Raw genomic sequence first — 16,407 nt, forward strand, 5'->3', positions numbered from 1 at the left:
GCTCTTCCAGCCTTTGCAGAACTCGGATGGGCTTTCAGAGCCAGAGGAAATGGTCTCCGTTCTTGGGAGCCAAGAGTAATGAAAGCTTTGTTTCTTCTACTTCATAACATCGGATGAATCTCATACATTCTTCTTCATATTTACCTTAGGTGTTTGGTCTAAGGAAAACTGAAAGCTCTAGGCGTTAGGCCCATAGCAGAATTCCTGAATATTTGTAATTATTATTGAGCATCGAAAACCTGTTGATCCTGACTTCATTGGCTCGCCGTCAAAATATTTCAAGCCTTCTAACTATCCTTAAGTCAAAATGGCATTAGTTGGAGTTGTTTTTGAAATCTCATTTATACATGCCCAGGGAATTCTTTACAATAGGGATCAAGTCTGCCCAGCCCTTATTTGGGGGATCCCCTTTCACTCTCGATTTCCACCCGTCTTTGTACTCAGGGATGCATCAAAGCTGGGAAAGAGACGATCATTCCAGCAGCAAAACCATCAGTGGTCCTGGGACCCGGGCAGAGTTTCATGTTCCTATAAATCTTGTAGGAACTGTGGGCCATATGTCTAGCAGATCTTTCTCGGACTTCCTATCCCGAAAGAAGACTTATCTCAGATTCTCCCAAACAACGTTTCGGGTGATGCAGTAGTGTGTATAAATCAGTGGGGGTAAAGGGAGCTGCTCCCCCTGATGAAAGGAATCGGCCCATATGTGGGAGTGAGTCTGCCTCAGAGGAGCTTGTTCTCGGCCCTTGATCTCTTGAGACATGTGAATTTCAAAGCTACCCAGGTGGAATTATGGCTACCAAATCCTCCCAGCTCTCATGATTGAGAAAATCCTTTCAGCCTTTGTCACTCCAAGAAATATCTCCTACATCAATTGTGATGAAGTGTGCAGTATGAAAGGTACCCAGTGGAAGTTACTACATTCCAAATCAAGATAACTCTATATTTATTACTCTAAAATCTAGTTCATCAGATAAGGGGAAAATTATTTTTCAATTTACCACTCTCCATATTGCTATATGTTCACCTGTTCTTTTTCTCTCTTTTGTCACTGTATTACTTGGTCCCCCTACTCTTTATACCTGCCCACTTTTTTTCTGTAACTTAAAGCCCAGTTCCTATTTTTTCATTCACCTTCTTTGTCATCATCAATAGCTGGAGGTACATGAAGCTTTGAGGAAACCTAAGAAAATGAGTCACTCTGAGAAACACAAAGTCAGAGAGAGAGGGAGAGAAAGGGACCAAGGGAGAGAGCAGAGCAAAGACAGAAAGCAGAAAAAACAAAAGAGAGAGGCAAGGGCAAAAAAGGAGAACAGATCTTGTTGTGTTCTTTCTACAGAACTTTCTGTTCTAGGTTCTGTCCCTCTTCTTGTTTTTTTGTGTGTTTTTTTCCTGAGTGGAGTAGAAAAAGAGTAGACTGACTTCATTGTCAAATGTTTGAGTTCAGTGATAGTAATAATAATAAAAAGTTGCCAAATTATGTTCATTTCTTAAAAGCTATGCCAGCCTCTGTAATTCTCTCTTCCACTTTTTTGTCTATCTGCGGATCATTGGAAGAGAAACAGCATGGCTTAGTGGATAGAGCACAGGCCTGAGAGTCAGAAAGACCCGGGTTGTAATCCCAGCTCCGCCACTTGTCTGATGTACGAACTTGGGCAAGTCATTTAACTTCTCTGTGCCTCAGTTACCGCAATAGTAAATTGGGGATTAAGACTGTGAATACTCTGTGAAAAGGGAAGTGTGTCCAACCTCAACTATCTTGTATGTACCCCAGGGCTAAGAACAGTGCCTGGCACATAGTAAATGCTTAACAAATACTACTATTATTATTATTTTTATTATAGTGTACTCTTAGGTAGAATTTGGTGATGGCATAAATTGTGTTGCCAATGACAGTCTTTACTGTGTGTTGTTTCCCAGTGTAAAATTTGTTCATGACCTCAATTTTCATCAAGGTTATTGTCAGTCTGTAGAACTGAACTGACTTGAAGCAGTTCATAACCACCTGTGTGACTTCTTGTTCATGTACTGCAAGAGCAGAGTCATACAACACTATCTAGATATCAGTGCAATTATACCACAGCTCCTACCCCCAATGCGTACAGGCTAAGTATATACTATTTATTTCGTACTAATCCAGGAGTAAATAATCAATTAATCAATGTGTTCCTGAAGCATCTTCCAGAAAGATGGATCAGTGAGTTTTCCAAAAGTATACGCCAATATCTTGCACCAAAATGAAATAAGCGAAAGAGAGCCCCCCAAAAGAAAACAAGAAGTAGTTTTGTTTAAAAGAGAATGCATTAGCACAGCCTAGTGTCTTTCTTTTGGCAATGTGGTCCAGAAAGGTTCTCAGCTCCTGATCTCCACAAAGCACTGCTCTTTACTAAGGTGTTGCTGGAGAATTTATAAAAAAGACTTCTTGTGTAAACTCCCCGAGGGCAGGGGTCATGTCTACCATCATTCATTCATTGTCGTATTTACTGAGTGCTTACTGTATGTGGAGCACTGTACTAAGCACTTGGAGAGTACAATACAACAATAAACAGACACATTCCCTGCCCACATTGAGTTTACGGTCTAGAGGAACCTTCTGTAGTACTCTCCCAAGTCCGTAGTACAGAGCTCCACACAAAGTAAGCACTCAGTAAATACCATTGACTGATTGTGCTTTTCCAAGTCGTTTTTATGAACAAAGTCTCTTGGACGAACATGATTAATAACTCTGAAGAAGGGGAGATTTTGCCTTTTTTCAAACATCTTAATCTTGACCTGGAGACATAGATTTAAGATCCCTCAAATGGAAGAGCAGTGCTCCGGGAAAGGTCTCTAGGAGTTGCTGGGAGGGGTGGGGCAGGGTCCATTTTTACAGCTCTTCCTAAGGTTAAGAAGCACCTTTGTTTTGCTCTCTTGGCCGGCCAATGAATTCTCTCTCACTTGACTTTTTTTGTGTGTTTATATTTGTAGTTGATAAGTGTTTATTATGTGCCAGGCACTGCGCTAAACTCTGGGTAGATACAAGGTAATCAAGTTGGACTCAGCCCCTGTCCCATATAACCCTCGCAGTCTTAATCCCCATTTTCCAGAGGTGAAGTGTTTCCTGTGGGAAGTCTCTCTTCTTTGCCACTCCTTCTGGGCCTGAGTGCATCTGGGTGATGCAAACCCCCTCCTCTATGCTACCTTTTGGAATTGATACTCAAAATCTTCAGAAGCAACTTTCCAAAGACCCGAGCGGTACTTTACCCCTCCCTCTCTCCCCCCACCTCCACCCCCACCAAGGTAATCCCTGCCTAGGGAAGCTTTTCCTGAACTTGTTTTTCACTTAGTTCTGTGCTGTTTTCAAATGTTTATCCATTTTAAAAACATTGGTATTTGATGCTGAAAGGCCATCTGTTCTGCTTGCCTTGCATGTGGTTTCAGGGGTTAGGGCTTTTTTTTTTTTTTTTTTTTTTTTTTTTTTTTTTTTTACACAAAACATTTCATCCCCTTTCACAGGGTCTCCCTTGGACCCTGGCTGAGAACCGACTAAATTTTGACTCCAGGCAAGTTAGTTTAGCACGTATTTTCCCTTAAAGTAAGTATATGACCTTTCTGGACTGTGGCATGCAAAGGAGTTATAAAAGGCAGTGGAGATCTTGTTAGTAGGTTTCATTTCTGTGTTTGCTCCCCCTCAGCAGAGAGTATTAATAATAATTGTGGTATTTGTTAAGCACTTACTATGTGCCAGGTACTGTACTAAGCTCTGGGATAGATACAAACAAATCGGAGTGGACACAGTGGTTGTTAATTTAGAATCAAAGAAAATGAAACTCAGTGAAATGAGGTCTCAAGCACTAAATCTGCTTTTTTTTAGAGAGGTTGACATGGGCTTAATTCTGAGTTTGTGGCCCAACTGCACCCTTTCCAAAACAAATTTGTCATCCCTGAAGAAGCAAAGAATGAAGGCACCCATCATTTTTCTCTATGTACCTTAGGCCTTGATGTTGAACAATCTGGATTTAATTTTTTTTTCATTTTCAAAGTCAATTTTATATCGGTACACGTGGAAATCAGAGAAATGCAACCAGGAAGCACTAGTGGCCTTAAATCAGAATGTCAAAAAGTTTTTAAATAATAATTCCAGTAGCTTTTATGACCGCGTAAAGAATTTGAAATGGTCTGTTGCAGGTTTTGTTCTTAACTGGCTTTGGCTATGTTTATGTGGATGTTACCCATCATTGTGGCACAGTGATAATAACTTTGGCTCCAGAAGGAAAAGCAGAGCCCATCCTCACCAGCACATTTGGGTAGGTTTCATTTTATTGTAATTCTTCTGGATAAATACTGCCCTGGGAAACCAGCAGGGCTTCCAGTGATGAGTGTGATAACATTGAGTATGATATTGTATTTGGTCTAATGCCTTTATCTCCTGGGTGGCATTGGCTTGGATGATATATGTTAAGGGTACCTTCATAGACTGTAGTAACAGTGTCCAAGATTAAATTGACACACAAAGGGCAGTAAGAATTACTAGTAATTGCAGTATTTATTAAATGCTTACTATGTGCCACGCACTGTACTAAGCGCTGTGGTAGATAGATACAAGATAATCAGGTCCCACATGGGGTTCACAGTCTGAGTATTAAATCCTCATTGTGAGAAGCAGCGTGGCTCACTGGAAAAGAGCACGGGCTTTGGAGTCAGAGGTCATGGGTTCAAACCCCGGCTCTGCCACTTGCCAGCTGTGTGACTTTGGGCAAGTCACTTAACTTCTCGGTGCCTCAGTTCCCTCATCTGTAAAATGGGGATTAAGACTGTGAGCCCCACGTGGGACAACCTGATTCCCCTGTGTCTACCCCAGCGCTTAGAACAGTGCTCGGCACATAGTAAGCGCTTAACAAATACCAACATTATTATTATTATTATTAGATGAGGGAACTGAGACAGATCATTTAAGTGACTGGTCCATGGTCACAAGGCAGGCTAGAAGCAGAGCTGAGATTCTCTCCCCACTCCATGTTTCAGTCTGCTGCCTGGATCACTTTTCTATAAAAACGTTCAGGTCGTGTTTCCCCACTCCTCAAGAAACTCTAGTGGTTGCCCATTCACGGCCTCATCGAGCAGAAACTCCTCACCATTAGCTTTAAAGCACTCAAACACCTTGCTCTTGCCCTACCTCACCTCACTACTCTTCTTCTAAAACCCCGCCCATACACTTGCCTCCTCTAGTACTAACCTTCTCACTATACCTCAGTCTCGTCTACCTCGCCCACATCTTGCCTCTGGCCCGGAACACCCTCTCTCCTCGTATTCGACATATTCATCCTTATGGGCTTTGATTCTGCCCTCTCCTCTGAACGGTAAAAATATTTCTCTATCCTTATTAACATCTATGCCCATTGGCCACGCCAGTTGTTCCCTCCTAAAACCCCCTGTCCCCCCCGCCTCCCCCATCTCTTGCCCCTAATGACCTGGCCACCTATTTTATTGAGAAAATCGAAACCATCATGTGTGATCTCCCTAAAATCTCCCGTGCCTCTCCCCAATCCCTCGCTCCTCCTGCCCCACCTTGAACTCTCCCATCATTTCCCCAGCGGTATCTCAAAAGATCTCCTGCCTTCTCTCAAAATCCTCCCCCTCCCCCTGCTCATCTATCCCTTTGCACCTTATCAAAACCCTTGCCCCCGCCTTTCTTCCTTCCCTAACCTTCATCTTCAACTGTTGGCTCTCCAGTGACTTGTTCCCCATTGTTTCCAAACATGCCCATGTCTCCCCTATCCTAAAAAAAACCCTCCCTTGACCCCACAGCTCCCTCCAATTATCACCCCAACTCTTCCTACCATTTCTCTCCAGACCAAGCTGTCTACACCTGCTGTCTCAAATTCCTGTCCTCCAATTCCTTCCTTGACCCCCTCCAATCTGGCTCCCATCCCCTTCACTCCACAGAACTGTCCTCTCCAAGGTCACCAGTGTTCTCCTTCTTGTGTAGTATGAAAGGAGAAAAGGTTAGCACTCCCCTTGAGAAGAATGGAAGATGTCTTAGTGGCCTTTACAACACATATTATAGTTAAAGCATTGCCACCTACCTAATGGCATCTAACCAAGTTTTAGAGAACAGCGTGGCGTAGTGTACAGAGCACAGGCCTGGGAGTCAGAAGGGCTTGGGTTCTGATCCCAGCTCTGCCAGTTGTCTGCTGTGTGACCTTGAGCAAGTCACTTCACTTCTCTATGCCTCAGTTACCTCATCTGTAAAATGGAGATTGAGGCTTTGAGCCCCACATGGGACAGAGAATGTGTCCAACCCGATTTGCTTGTTTCCACCCCAGTGCTTAGTACAGTGCCTGGCACACAGTAAGCGCTTCACAAATACCATGATTATTATTATCATTATTTTTGTCAAATCCAACAGCCTCTACAACATCCTAATCCTCCTCAACCTCTAGCTGCCTTGGACACTGTTGACCACACCCTTCTCCTGGAAACGTTATCCATCCTTGGTTTCACTGACACTCTCTTCTCCTATCTCTTTGGCCACTCATTCTCAGCCTCATTTGTGGCCTCTTCCTCTGCTTTCCACCCTCTAACTGTAGGTGTCCCTCAGAGTTGAGTTTTGGTTCCCCTTCTATTCTCCATCTATACCCACTCCCTTGGAGAACTCATTCACTCCCATGGCTTCAACTACTACCTCTATGCAGATGATTCCCAAATCTATGTCTCCAACCCTGATCTCTCTTCTCTGCAATTTCACACTCCCTCCTGCCTTCAAGACATCTCTACTTGAATGCCCTGCCATCACCTCCAACTTAACATGTCAGAAACAGAACTCCTTATCTTCCCTCCCGAACCCTGTCCTTTTCCTGACTTTCCCATCACTGAAAATGGCACCGCCATCCTTCCTGTCTCACAAGCCCGCAACCTTCGCATTATTCATGACTCCTCTCTCTCTCTCATCAACCCACATATTCAGTCTATCATAGAAGGTCATGTTCAACCTTCACAACATCGCTAAAACCCGTACTCTCCTCTCCATCGGAACTGCTACTATGTTAATCATTCATTCATTCAGTAGTATTTATTGAGCGCTTACTATGTGCAGAGCACTGTAGTAACCCCTTGGAATGTACAATTCGGCAACAAATAGAGACAATCCCTGCCCATTGATGGGTTTACAGTTAATCTAAGCACTTATCCTATCCTACGTTGATTACTGCATCAGCCTCCTTACTCCTCCCTGCCTCCTGTCTCTCCCCACTCCAGTCCGTACTTTCAGGAGAGAAGCAGTGTGGTGTAGTGGAAAGAGCATGGGCTGGTTCTGATCCCGGCTCTGCCACTTGCCTACTTCACTCTGCTTCCCGGATCATTTTTCTATGAAAACGTTCAGTCCATGTTTTCCTCCTCCTCAAGATCCTCCGGTGGTTGCCCATCCACATCCTAGAGGAACGTATTCAGTATTAAGTGCTTAGTACAGTGCTCTGCAGACAGTAAGTGCTCAATAAATACAAATGAATGAATAAATGAATCCTGAGGTATCCTTGAACTTGGCTCACATTCAATTTTCCTGTCCCACCAGGAGTCCCAGAAAGAATTCTGACTTGAATAGGAATAATGATTATTGCCTGTTTTCTCTAGGATTCAGGAACACAGCATTGCATTAAGAATGTTCATCGGTCAGCTAAGTCTCGCGGTATTTGATGACATCACCCAGCCCAAAACATCCTCTGAACTTCTGCGCCTCACACTGGACAACATTTTTCTGAGTGTTGCTCCGGAAGCCAGCCAGCTGAAGGCCCTGCCCCTCAAAGATCCCACCAAAGGCCTCCTGGAGCTTTATAGTCTTGAAGTATATTGCGGAGACTTACAACTGGACAATCAGCTGTATAACAAGTCCAATTTCCACTTTGCTGTGTTGGTCTGCCAGGGAGAAAAAACAGAAAGCACACAGTGGTCCAAAGTGAACAGCCTGCTCTTATCCAGCAAAGAGCTGGATGAGTACAAGAAAAACTGTTTCATCAAACTTTGTGTCGTCTTTTCCGAAGATCAGAACTCTCTGTTTGACATGAATGAAATCAGCTTCGAACTAAAGCCTGCCAGGTTGTATGTGGAAGACACATTTGTTTACTATGTCAAAACTTTGTTTGACACGTATCTTCCCAGCAGCGGCCAGCTGTCCAGACATTCTGCAGAGCTTGCGGGTCTTCCCCAGGTATTACCTGAACAAGTCAGGCAACATGCCCGAGCTTTGGTCAATCCAGTGAAACTGAGAAAGTTAGCAATACAGCCCGTGAGCCTGCTGGTCAGTATCCACGCTTCGCTGAAGCTCTACATCGCTTCAGATCATACACCTCTCTCCTTCTCAGTGTTCGAACGAGGACCGATCTTCACCACGGCCAGGCAGCTCGTCCACGCTCTGGCAATGCATTATGCGGCTGGGGCTCTCTTCAGAGCAGGTAAGGAAGGCGAGCTCAAGGTCTTTAAACCCTGACCCCACAAATTTAGCCGCTCAAGGCCCGGCCAGTTGAGAAAATTATGATCTGAGAGTCAGACGTCGTCGGAGTGGCACTAGTTGGGTGCCGATAGGGTGTGAATTTACTGCTCTAGTATACTGAATGTCAACTTAAAGTTGCCGTGAAGAAGAGTGCTGGCCCACAGACCCTGAGGGGAGATTCTGCTCTTAGAAGTAAGAAGTTGCAGTGTTATCTAGTGGAAAGAGCCGGGGCTAATTCTAATCCTGGCTCTGCAACTTGCCTACTGCGCGACCTTGAACAAGTCCCTTAAATGATCTATATTAGTTTCCTCATCAGTAAAATGGGGATTCAATAACTGTTCTACCTACTGCTTAAATAGTGAGTTCCGTGAGAGACAAGGACTGTCTCCAGTCAGACTGTCTTGTATCTACAACAGTGTTTGGCATAGTGTAAGAGTTTAACAAGCGCCACAATTCCTATTATTATTATTAGTAGTAGCAGTAGTGTCCTTATAAGAATTCACAATAGAGATGCCAGGGAGAGTGCTGGTTCTTACCACCATCTCCTGGTTGTTTTATTGATATTGGCAAATGTGGAAAAGGCTAGTGGAAATTTTCTGATCTGTTTTTTAAAAACTTGGAAGGCCAAAAGGTTTTTATAGTTATTTTGAGGTTGTTGCTGTGCGTGGCATAGCCTTGGAGATATGTGCAAAGCATAATTGGATTTGTCAGCTTTTCCTCTCGCCAAAATCAAGTAACTATTACCATTCCTCCTGAGCAAACATCGATCGATAGCTACTGGCCTGAGTTATGAGAATCCTACTAGTCAAATGGGGCATTTTCAGAAGTGCCCTCATTTAGAGCTGAAGGGGATGAGTTGGACGGAGGATGGTATCATGTGGTGGCAAAGAGAAGCAGTGTGACCTATTGGATAGAGCACGGGCCTGGGAGTCCGAAGGACCTGGGTTCTAATGCCAACTGCCACTTGTCTGTTGTGTGACCCTGGGCAAGTCACTTCACTGCTCTTTGCCTCAATTTCCTCATCTGTAAAATGGGAATGAAGACTGTGAGCCCTATGTGGGACAGAGACTGTGTCCAACCCAATTATCTTCTATCTACCCCAGTGCTTAGTAGAGTGCCTGGCATATAGTAAGCACCTAACAAATGCCACAATTATTATTATTATTATTACTGTTATCATTATTACTAGATGGAGTTTCCCATCCCGAAGACTTAAGGACCAAGAACCTGTGTGGTAGAATATAGCCAAGAAAGCATCTTAAAAAAAAGAAAGATGGTCGTAAATACAAGAGCAAGAGGAAAGAACTGAGCAAGGGCAAATTTAAGATTGTTCATGTATTTTGTATATTCTGGTTAATGGGTGGGTCCATGTGTTCTCAGAATATATCCTGGTAATCCAAATCCAGGCCCTAAATCATACCTAAATCTTTTTTCAGTTTAGTAATCTTATTCCACATATTCCCATGATTTCAAGCAGTGGACACCAATCTGGATCATTTTAACTTTTTCCAAAGAACTTATGAGTAACAATTGTGGAATTTGTTAAGCATGTTCTTTGTAATATCTACTGTGCTAAACACTAGAAAACAGAATAATCAGATTGGACACAGTCCCTGGGCCATCAAGGGCTAACAGCCTAACTGAAGGAAGGGAGAACAAGTATTAAATCCCCATTTTATAGATAAGGACTGAGGCACAGAGAAGTAGCATGGCTCGTCCAAGTTCACACAGTGAGCAAGTGACAGAGCTGAGATTAGAATTCAGGTCTCTTGACTCTCACATCTGGACTTTATCCACTAGGTCATGGTACTTCTCATTATTTATATTTATTTATTTTTGGTTAGGGACTTGATAAATTGGGAAATGAGTACTTTTCATCTATTATTCTAAAATAACATATTTTATAATAAGGTTGTTTTCCCACATAATATACATTTGGAGAGCAGGGATTGGTTTGCTTGCCATATCACTAAGTTTTTCTCACAAAAATGTAAAATTCATTGATAGAGCTAATTGATCTTGAATTTTTAAATTCATATTGACAAGATTGGGGTAGAATCCCTCCAACTCTATTGCAGTATCTTTGGATTGTGTAGCCTGCACATGCAGTAAATAAAGTGTTAAATTCAGGACAGAGGGATCACCAAGAAACAAATAATTCAAACTTTAGATCAAAATGAGCAGTGATTGCTGTGGCTCATTGTGGGCAAGGAATGTGTTTACCAATTCTGTTATATTGTACTCTCCCAAGCACTTAGTACAGTGCTTTGCACACAGTAAGCAAATCTACCTAAGGTGACCTCTTGGGTCTGCCACCTCACCTGTTGGAGCCTCTAAGATTAAGAAAAGGAAATTCTCAATTATCCCCCAACCTCGTAGGCCACAGGCTCAACAACTGTCATCGTACCATATCCGAACCTAAGGCCCTCACTGTGTGTTTGTGACACCTGGAATTACACATGTTGCAGTGTTGGCATTTAACTCCAGTCATTCAATCAATCAGTGGTATTTATTGAGTGCTAACGGTGTTAGAGAAGCATTGTGGCTCAGTGGAAAGAGCCCAGGCTTGGGAGTCAGAGGTCATGGGTTCGAATCCCGGCTCTGCCACTTGTCAGCTGGGTGACTGTGGGCAAGTCACTTAACTTCTCTGTGCCTCAGTTACCTCATCTGTAAAATGGGGATTAACTGTGAGCCTCACGTGGGACAACCTGATTACCCTATATCTACCCCAGCGCTTAGAACAGTGCTCTGCACATAGTAAGCATTTAACAAATACCAACATTATTATAATTATTATTATTATTGTTATTAAGCACTCAACAAATACGATCGATCGATTGATTCTAGAACAGAGAAAGGAATGTAATGCTAAATAAGCTTGGAGTTTTACATTAGGAACAGTACCGGTATAGGCCCAAATCCCTCGAAGAAGATCCTTCATTCCAGATTACTGAATAATGCCCAAGTCCAGTTTGTAGACAACAGTACCAGTTGGGCCAGGAGGACTTGCCAAATTACATTTCAAGCAGTATTAATTAATATAACATTAAGGATTTATCCTGTGATTTTTTTTCTTGCATTTCTCCTTACTTTGTTCTGTTAGGATTTTCTATAACTGACATAAAATTCTCTAAGCTATTATCTCAACCTCTACGTGAATAGAGAATACCATCTGTAACATGGAGAGCTCTGTTTTCAGTCAGTCGGTCATCTTTACTGAGCGCTTACTGTGTGCAGAGCCCTGTACTAAGCACTTGGAAGGGTATAATATAACAATAAACAGACAGCAGTTTTGGAAATGCCGTTCCTAAAATCCAGAGGGGAGCAATCGAAACGAAGAAAGGGGTGGGAAATGGCACCTAGGAAGAACAGCTAGAGACCATCTCTGGTTAATTGGGTTAAAAGAGGGGGAATTAATAACATTCCTCAAGTATAAAAAAGGGGCATTGGTTGAGTGGTGGTGAACAGCTGGCCTCCATCTCCACCAAGGACAGAACAGGAAGAAACGGGATTAAATGCAGCAGGACAAATTTAGGTAAGACGTGACTAAGAACTTCCTGGCTATAAAGATGGAGACTTTGAAATTTGCTACCAGAAGAAGTTGTGAGATGATCTTCTCCAGACTTTTTCAGAAAGAGTTTAGAGACCCGAGTTTCAGGGTGTTCACGGAATAATATTTATTTAAAAAAAAAAATCACCTCACTGCTGTGCAGCGCCCGGAATGCCGAGTGTATTGGAGACAGGTATCTCGGGGACAGGGAAGTCAGAGCTCCCGGCCTGACGCCAAAGGTTCTGTAGGGTTATCTACCTAAAGTGACCTCTTGGGTCTGCCACCTCACTGTTGGAGCCTCTAAGATTAAGAAAAGGAAATTCTCAATCATCCTCCAACCTCCTAGGCCACAGGCTCAACAACTGTCATCAGACCTTATCCGAACCTAAGGCCCTCACTGTGTTTGTGACACCAGGGACTACATGTGTTCCAGTGTTGGCATTTAACTCCAGTCATTCAATCAATCAGTGGTATTTATTGAGTGCTTAAGGTGTGCCAAGCACTGTACTAGGAGTTTTCTGCCTTTGGCCAGACCCTCCCGCATCCCTCACCCTCTCTCACTGCATGGATCTGGGAGTTGCCTGGTTTTGGTTGGAGATTTTCCTTTGGCTCCTTCCACTGTCACCATCGGGAGGGTTGGGGGAAGGTGGGGCAGCCCATTAGCCTGAACTTCTAAATCACTGCCAAAGCTGAAACACCGAGCCAAAGCCCAAAATCAGTCACCAAGGCAAAGAGCCGTAGCGAAGCAGAGGTCTTTCGTTTTTTTTACGTGTGCGACCATCCGCTCAGGTTGATTTCATGAGGCCCAAGTTTCCTCCAGGCATCCACAAGGCAGCATGGGGCAGGTATTTGTAGCAGTGGGCGGTGAGGTGTGCTGCTTGGGGGTGGGCTGCTCCTAGGAAGGAGAAACGAGCAAGCAGGTTGACTTCAGCCATCCCACGAGCTAGTGGGACGGCTTGGAGAAGCAGCATGGCATAGTGGATAGAGCGTGGGCCTGGGAGTCAGAAGGTCATTGGTTCTAATCCCAGCTTCACCATTTCTGTCTGTTTTGTGACCTTGGGCAAGTCACTTCACTTCTCTCTGCCTCAGTTCCCTCATCTGTAAAATGGGTATTGAGACGGTGAGCCCCACGTGGGACAGGGACTGTGTTCAACCCGATTTGCTTGAATCCACCCCGGAGCATAGTACAGTGCCTGGCACATAGTAAGCACTTAACAAATATCACAATTATTATTTCGGCCATCCCACGAACAAGCAGGCCAGCTTTGACTTCCGTGAGTAAGCAAGGCCGGCTTCGGCCATCCCTGTGGCACCATCCCCGTGGCCATCCCAGAAGCCAATGCACAGGGAAGTGCATTGGGCAGCGCCGTTTCTAAACCTCCAGCCGAGGAGCTGCAAGAACTGCCTCCCCCGGTTTACTCCTTCCAGTCTTCTAGATTTCCAGCTTGAGGGAGAAAATCCCCTGCTGCTTTTCGGAACTGGCGTCCACTAAGGCGAGGCAGCCCCGTCTCTCCATCTGATCAGGCGTCAGGCCGGTTCACATTTACAGAGGAAACCCTGATCCAAGGATCCCCCTTGGGAATTTCACGGGGAGTACTCCCTTCTGACTAACCTAATCAGTATGTAGATGTCACTGTTGTTTACACAACCAAAGCTTGCCGGGTAGGGAGGAGGGCGAGACAGTTGTCTGGCTGTAGCTCAGCGCCAAGGGAGAGCGGCGTGGTGGGATTGGGGAAGAATAAAAATAACTCTTGCGCACTTGTCAGAAATGTGCATCTCTTTGATAGCACCCCATCAATCTCCCCACTCCCGGCCTCTGCATCCCCGGGCATCGACTGTCCTAATATTAACATTTCAGGGCGGACTTTTTACAACACACACAAACCTCCTAAACAAGCAAATCTTCAAGGAACATTACTCTTGAACCGCCTGAGCCTAACGCCGCCTTCCGCACTTAATACGCACTAGACTCAGCAGAAATACGGGAGGTTCAACTGAGGAACTCATACTCAAGCTGCCCGAGAGGCTGCCAGAAAGGGTCGTGCTGATTTATAAAGTCGGGAAAGATGGGACGTTATGAATCCATAGGGAATGATTTCCCCCGTTGTATTCCAGGAGAGCTCATCCTATTAGGAATCCTGGGGTGAGAGTGCTCTGCACCAAGTAAGCGCTCAGTAAATAGGATTGAATGAAATATGATTGAATGAGAAGGAATGGAGGGTGGGCATGGGACCCGCTTTTCTTCACGTCACCCCGCTGTGTGGGCCGTGTTGGTGACCTTTGCCCTTTGGATCCATACAGGTTGGGTGGTGGGGTCTCTGGAGATCCTGGGCAGCCCGGCCAGCCTGGTGCGCAGCATAGGAAACGGCGTCGCCGACTTCTTTCGCCTCCCCTACGAAGGGCTGACCCGAGGCCCGGGGGCCTTTGTCAGCGGAGTTTCCAGAGGCACCACTTCGTTCGTAAAGCACATTTCCAAAGGTAGCTATTTTGGTTTCTCGGTTATCCTTGCTGCCTCCTTTCCATTCTTTTTCTCCTTCCTCTGGTACTTGAAGGAATGTGTGAAAGTTTGAAAACGCACTCCAATTGCCTCCAGCTTTGTTTGGTGGATTTGTAACCAAGCTCATATATAATGACTTATGTATTAAACAGATCACTTCTTGCTCAGAGCGCGCTAAAACGTTTCAGAAACTTCAGAATCTTAAACCTCCCTCTGGGAAAACGAAGATTGGCTCAGCTGCTATTCCGTGTGATAAATACAGAAATATTAAAGGTGTTCAAGACTTCTGCTAAACATCAGAAATTCTACACTCTGTTGCCTCATCATATTTATTTTTTTTTTAAATGTAGATACAGTTGTCATAACTTTTGTAAGTAGGTGGATGCGTTTTGACGTGAGAGCAGATTTGGATAGAAAGCTCAGCCAGCTTTTTCCCAACAAGATACGTGAAGAGTGCCATCTTGTGGCATCGAGACTTCAGAAAAACAATGACCGGCGCTTCTCAGAGTCCCTGCAGCAGCTTGACAGGGAAACTGATTCCTCCCAAAACAGTTTTGGGTGCTTTTGATCATCTGGATTTACCCCCTTCTAACTGGCCTTTGATGCTTAAGAGCCAACAGAGGATATTTCAGGCTACTACCTGTCTCTCGTGTTCTAGCAGGAAGAAAGCCTTTATTCAACCCCGAGAGATTTGGGTTTTTTCCTTCACCGTCTAAAAGTAGTTTTGTTGGTGAACCTCCATTATGACTGGGAGAAAGGTTGCAGAGGGTCTCAGAGGCAAATAGGTGCGGGTAAGAGAGTGAAGACAAAGAGTCAGAACGGAGGGGCTGAGAGTCAGAATCAAGCCTAGGAAGAAGCCGTTACCAGTTGTCTCCAGAAGGATGGTAAGCTTCATTACAGTGAAAAGAACAAACAAATGTATCGCTGGTGATTTTTAGAGCCCCTAGTATCCTAGGAGTGTTTTGGTTTTTGTTTTGTTTTTAATATAAAAAATTCCCACCCAACTCCTAGAGTTGGTACCATCCGCAATTGTAGCCGTAAGCCCCGGAGCAGGGCAGTTCAGTCATTTTTACAAGCATTTTCCCAACTTCCTCTCGTTTTTCTAGACAGATCTGCCTTACTTTCCTGAATTCTAGCTAAATTGCAGCTGCATAATAAGTTGAAAACTATCCTCCGTCGGCGAGCAGTTAATAATAAGAGATATATAGATAGGATCGTATTTTATTGAAGCAGTTAACTGTAGCATTTAAACTTTTCTCATTGAATTGCTCGCTCAAGGGGATTCAGATATTTTCCAGCAAGATGTGGGCATTGCCTTTCTGGAGAACAAAATGATCGTACTGTTTCATTCCCACACCCCGGGGTTTGCACTCTTAGCAACACCATAAGCATTTCCTTACCAAGTCAAGCTATATTGTTGAGTGTCTCCAATGATTACAATTAAGCATCTCTTTAACTTCAGTCCCCAAATTCAGCCCTAGAGCTTCTTACGGATCAAAGCAGACAGGTTGGTCTGCCTGGTATTAGACTAAGGGAAGGTTTCAAAGCCCATAAATGTTAACCAAACTGCCACCTGAAATAATTCCACCCTTTTTTCCTAACCCCTCTCTGGGGGGGCTTTCTTTTCTATTAAAATTTCCCTCGAGCTGCCTCTGGAAAAGTTTCTCTGGAGCGGCCTGTCTAGGGGATACTAGGGGCTCTAAAAATCACCAGCCTGTCTAGAAGTTTCTCTCGAGCTGCCTGTCTAGAACAATCACAAGGCCCTTAGGACTCTGTGTTCACCATTTTATCATTATTGGCTTGTCTGCTTTTTTCAACGGCCACCCCATACCATCCTTTTCCTCTCCTCTCCCCACACCCCACCCTGGGCCAGCATCCTGCCTGTCGCCAGCTCGT

General features: G+C 44.3%; 1 protein-coding gene and 1 non-coding gene across 2 annotated transcripts in view; both read left to right on the plus strand.

Moving 5' to 3' along the window:
• VPS13B (vacuolar protein sorting 13 homolog B) overlaps positions 1 to 16,407 on the plus strand; it is a 932,812-nt gene that overhangs the window by 893,894 nt on the left and 22,511 nt on the right. Inside the window, 3 exon segments of the mRNA XM_029063425.2 lie at positions 4,168 to 4,286; positions 7,609 to 8,426; positions 14,316 to 14,492. Of these exon segments, the coding sequence (XP_028919258.1) occupies positions 4,168 to 4,286; positions 7,609 to 8,426; positions 14,316 to 14,492 (1,114 nt within the window).
• Positions 5,963 to 6,091, plus strand: LOC114811479. Its single transcript, XR_003759181.1, has one exon. It is a non-coding gene; the product is annotated as a U6atac minor spliceosomal RNA (small nuclear RNA).

This window comes from Ornithorhynchus anatinus, chromosome 4, assembly GCF_004115215.2.
Source record: "Ornithorhynchus anatinus isolate Pmale09 chromosome 4, mOrnAna1.pri.v4, whole genome shotgun sequence".
NCBI lineage: Eukaryota > Metazoa > Chordata > Mammalia > Monotremata > Ornithorhynchidae > Ornithorhynchus > Ornithorhynchus anatinus.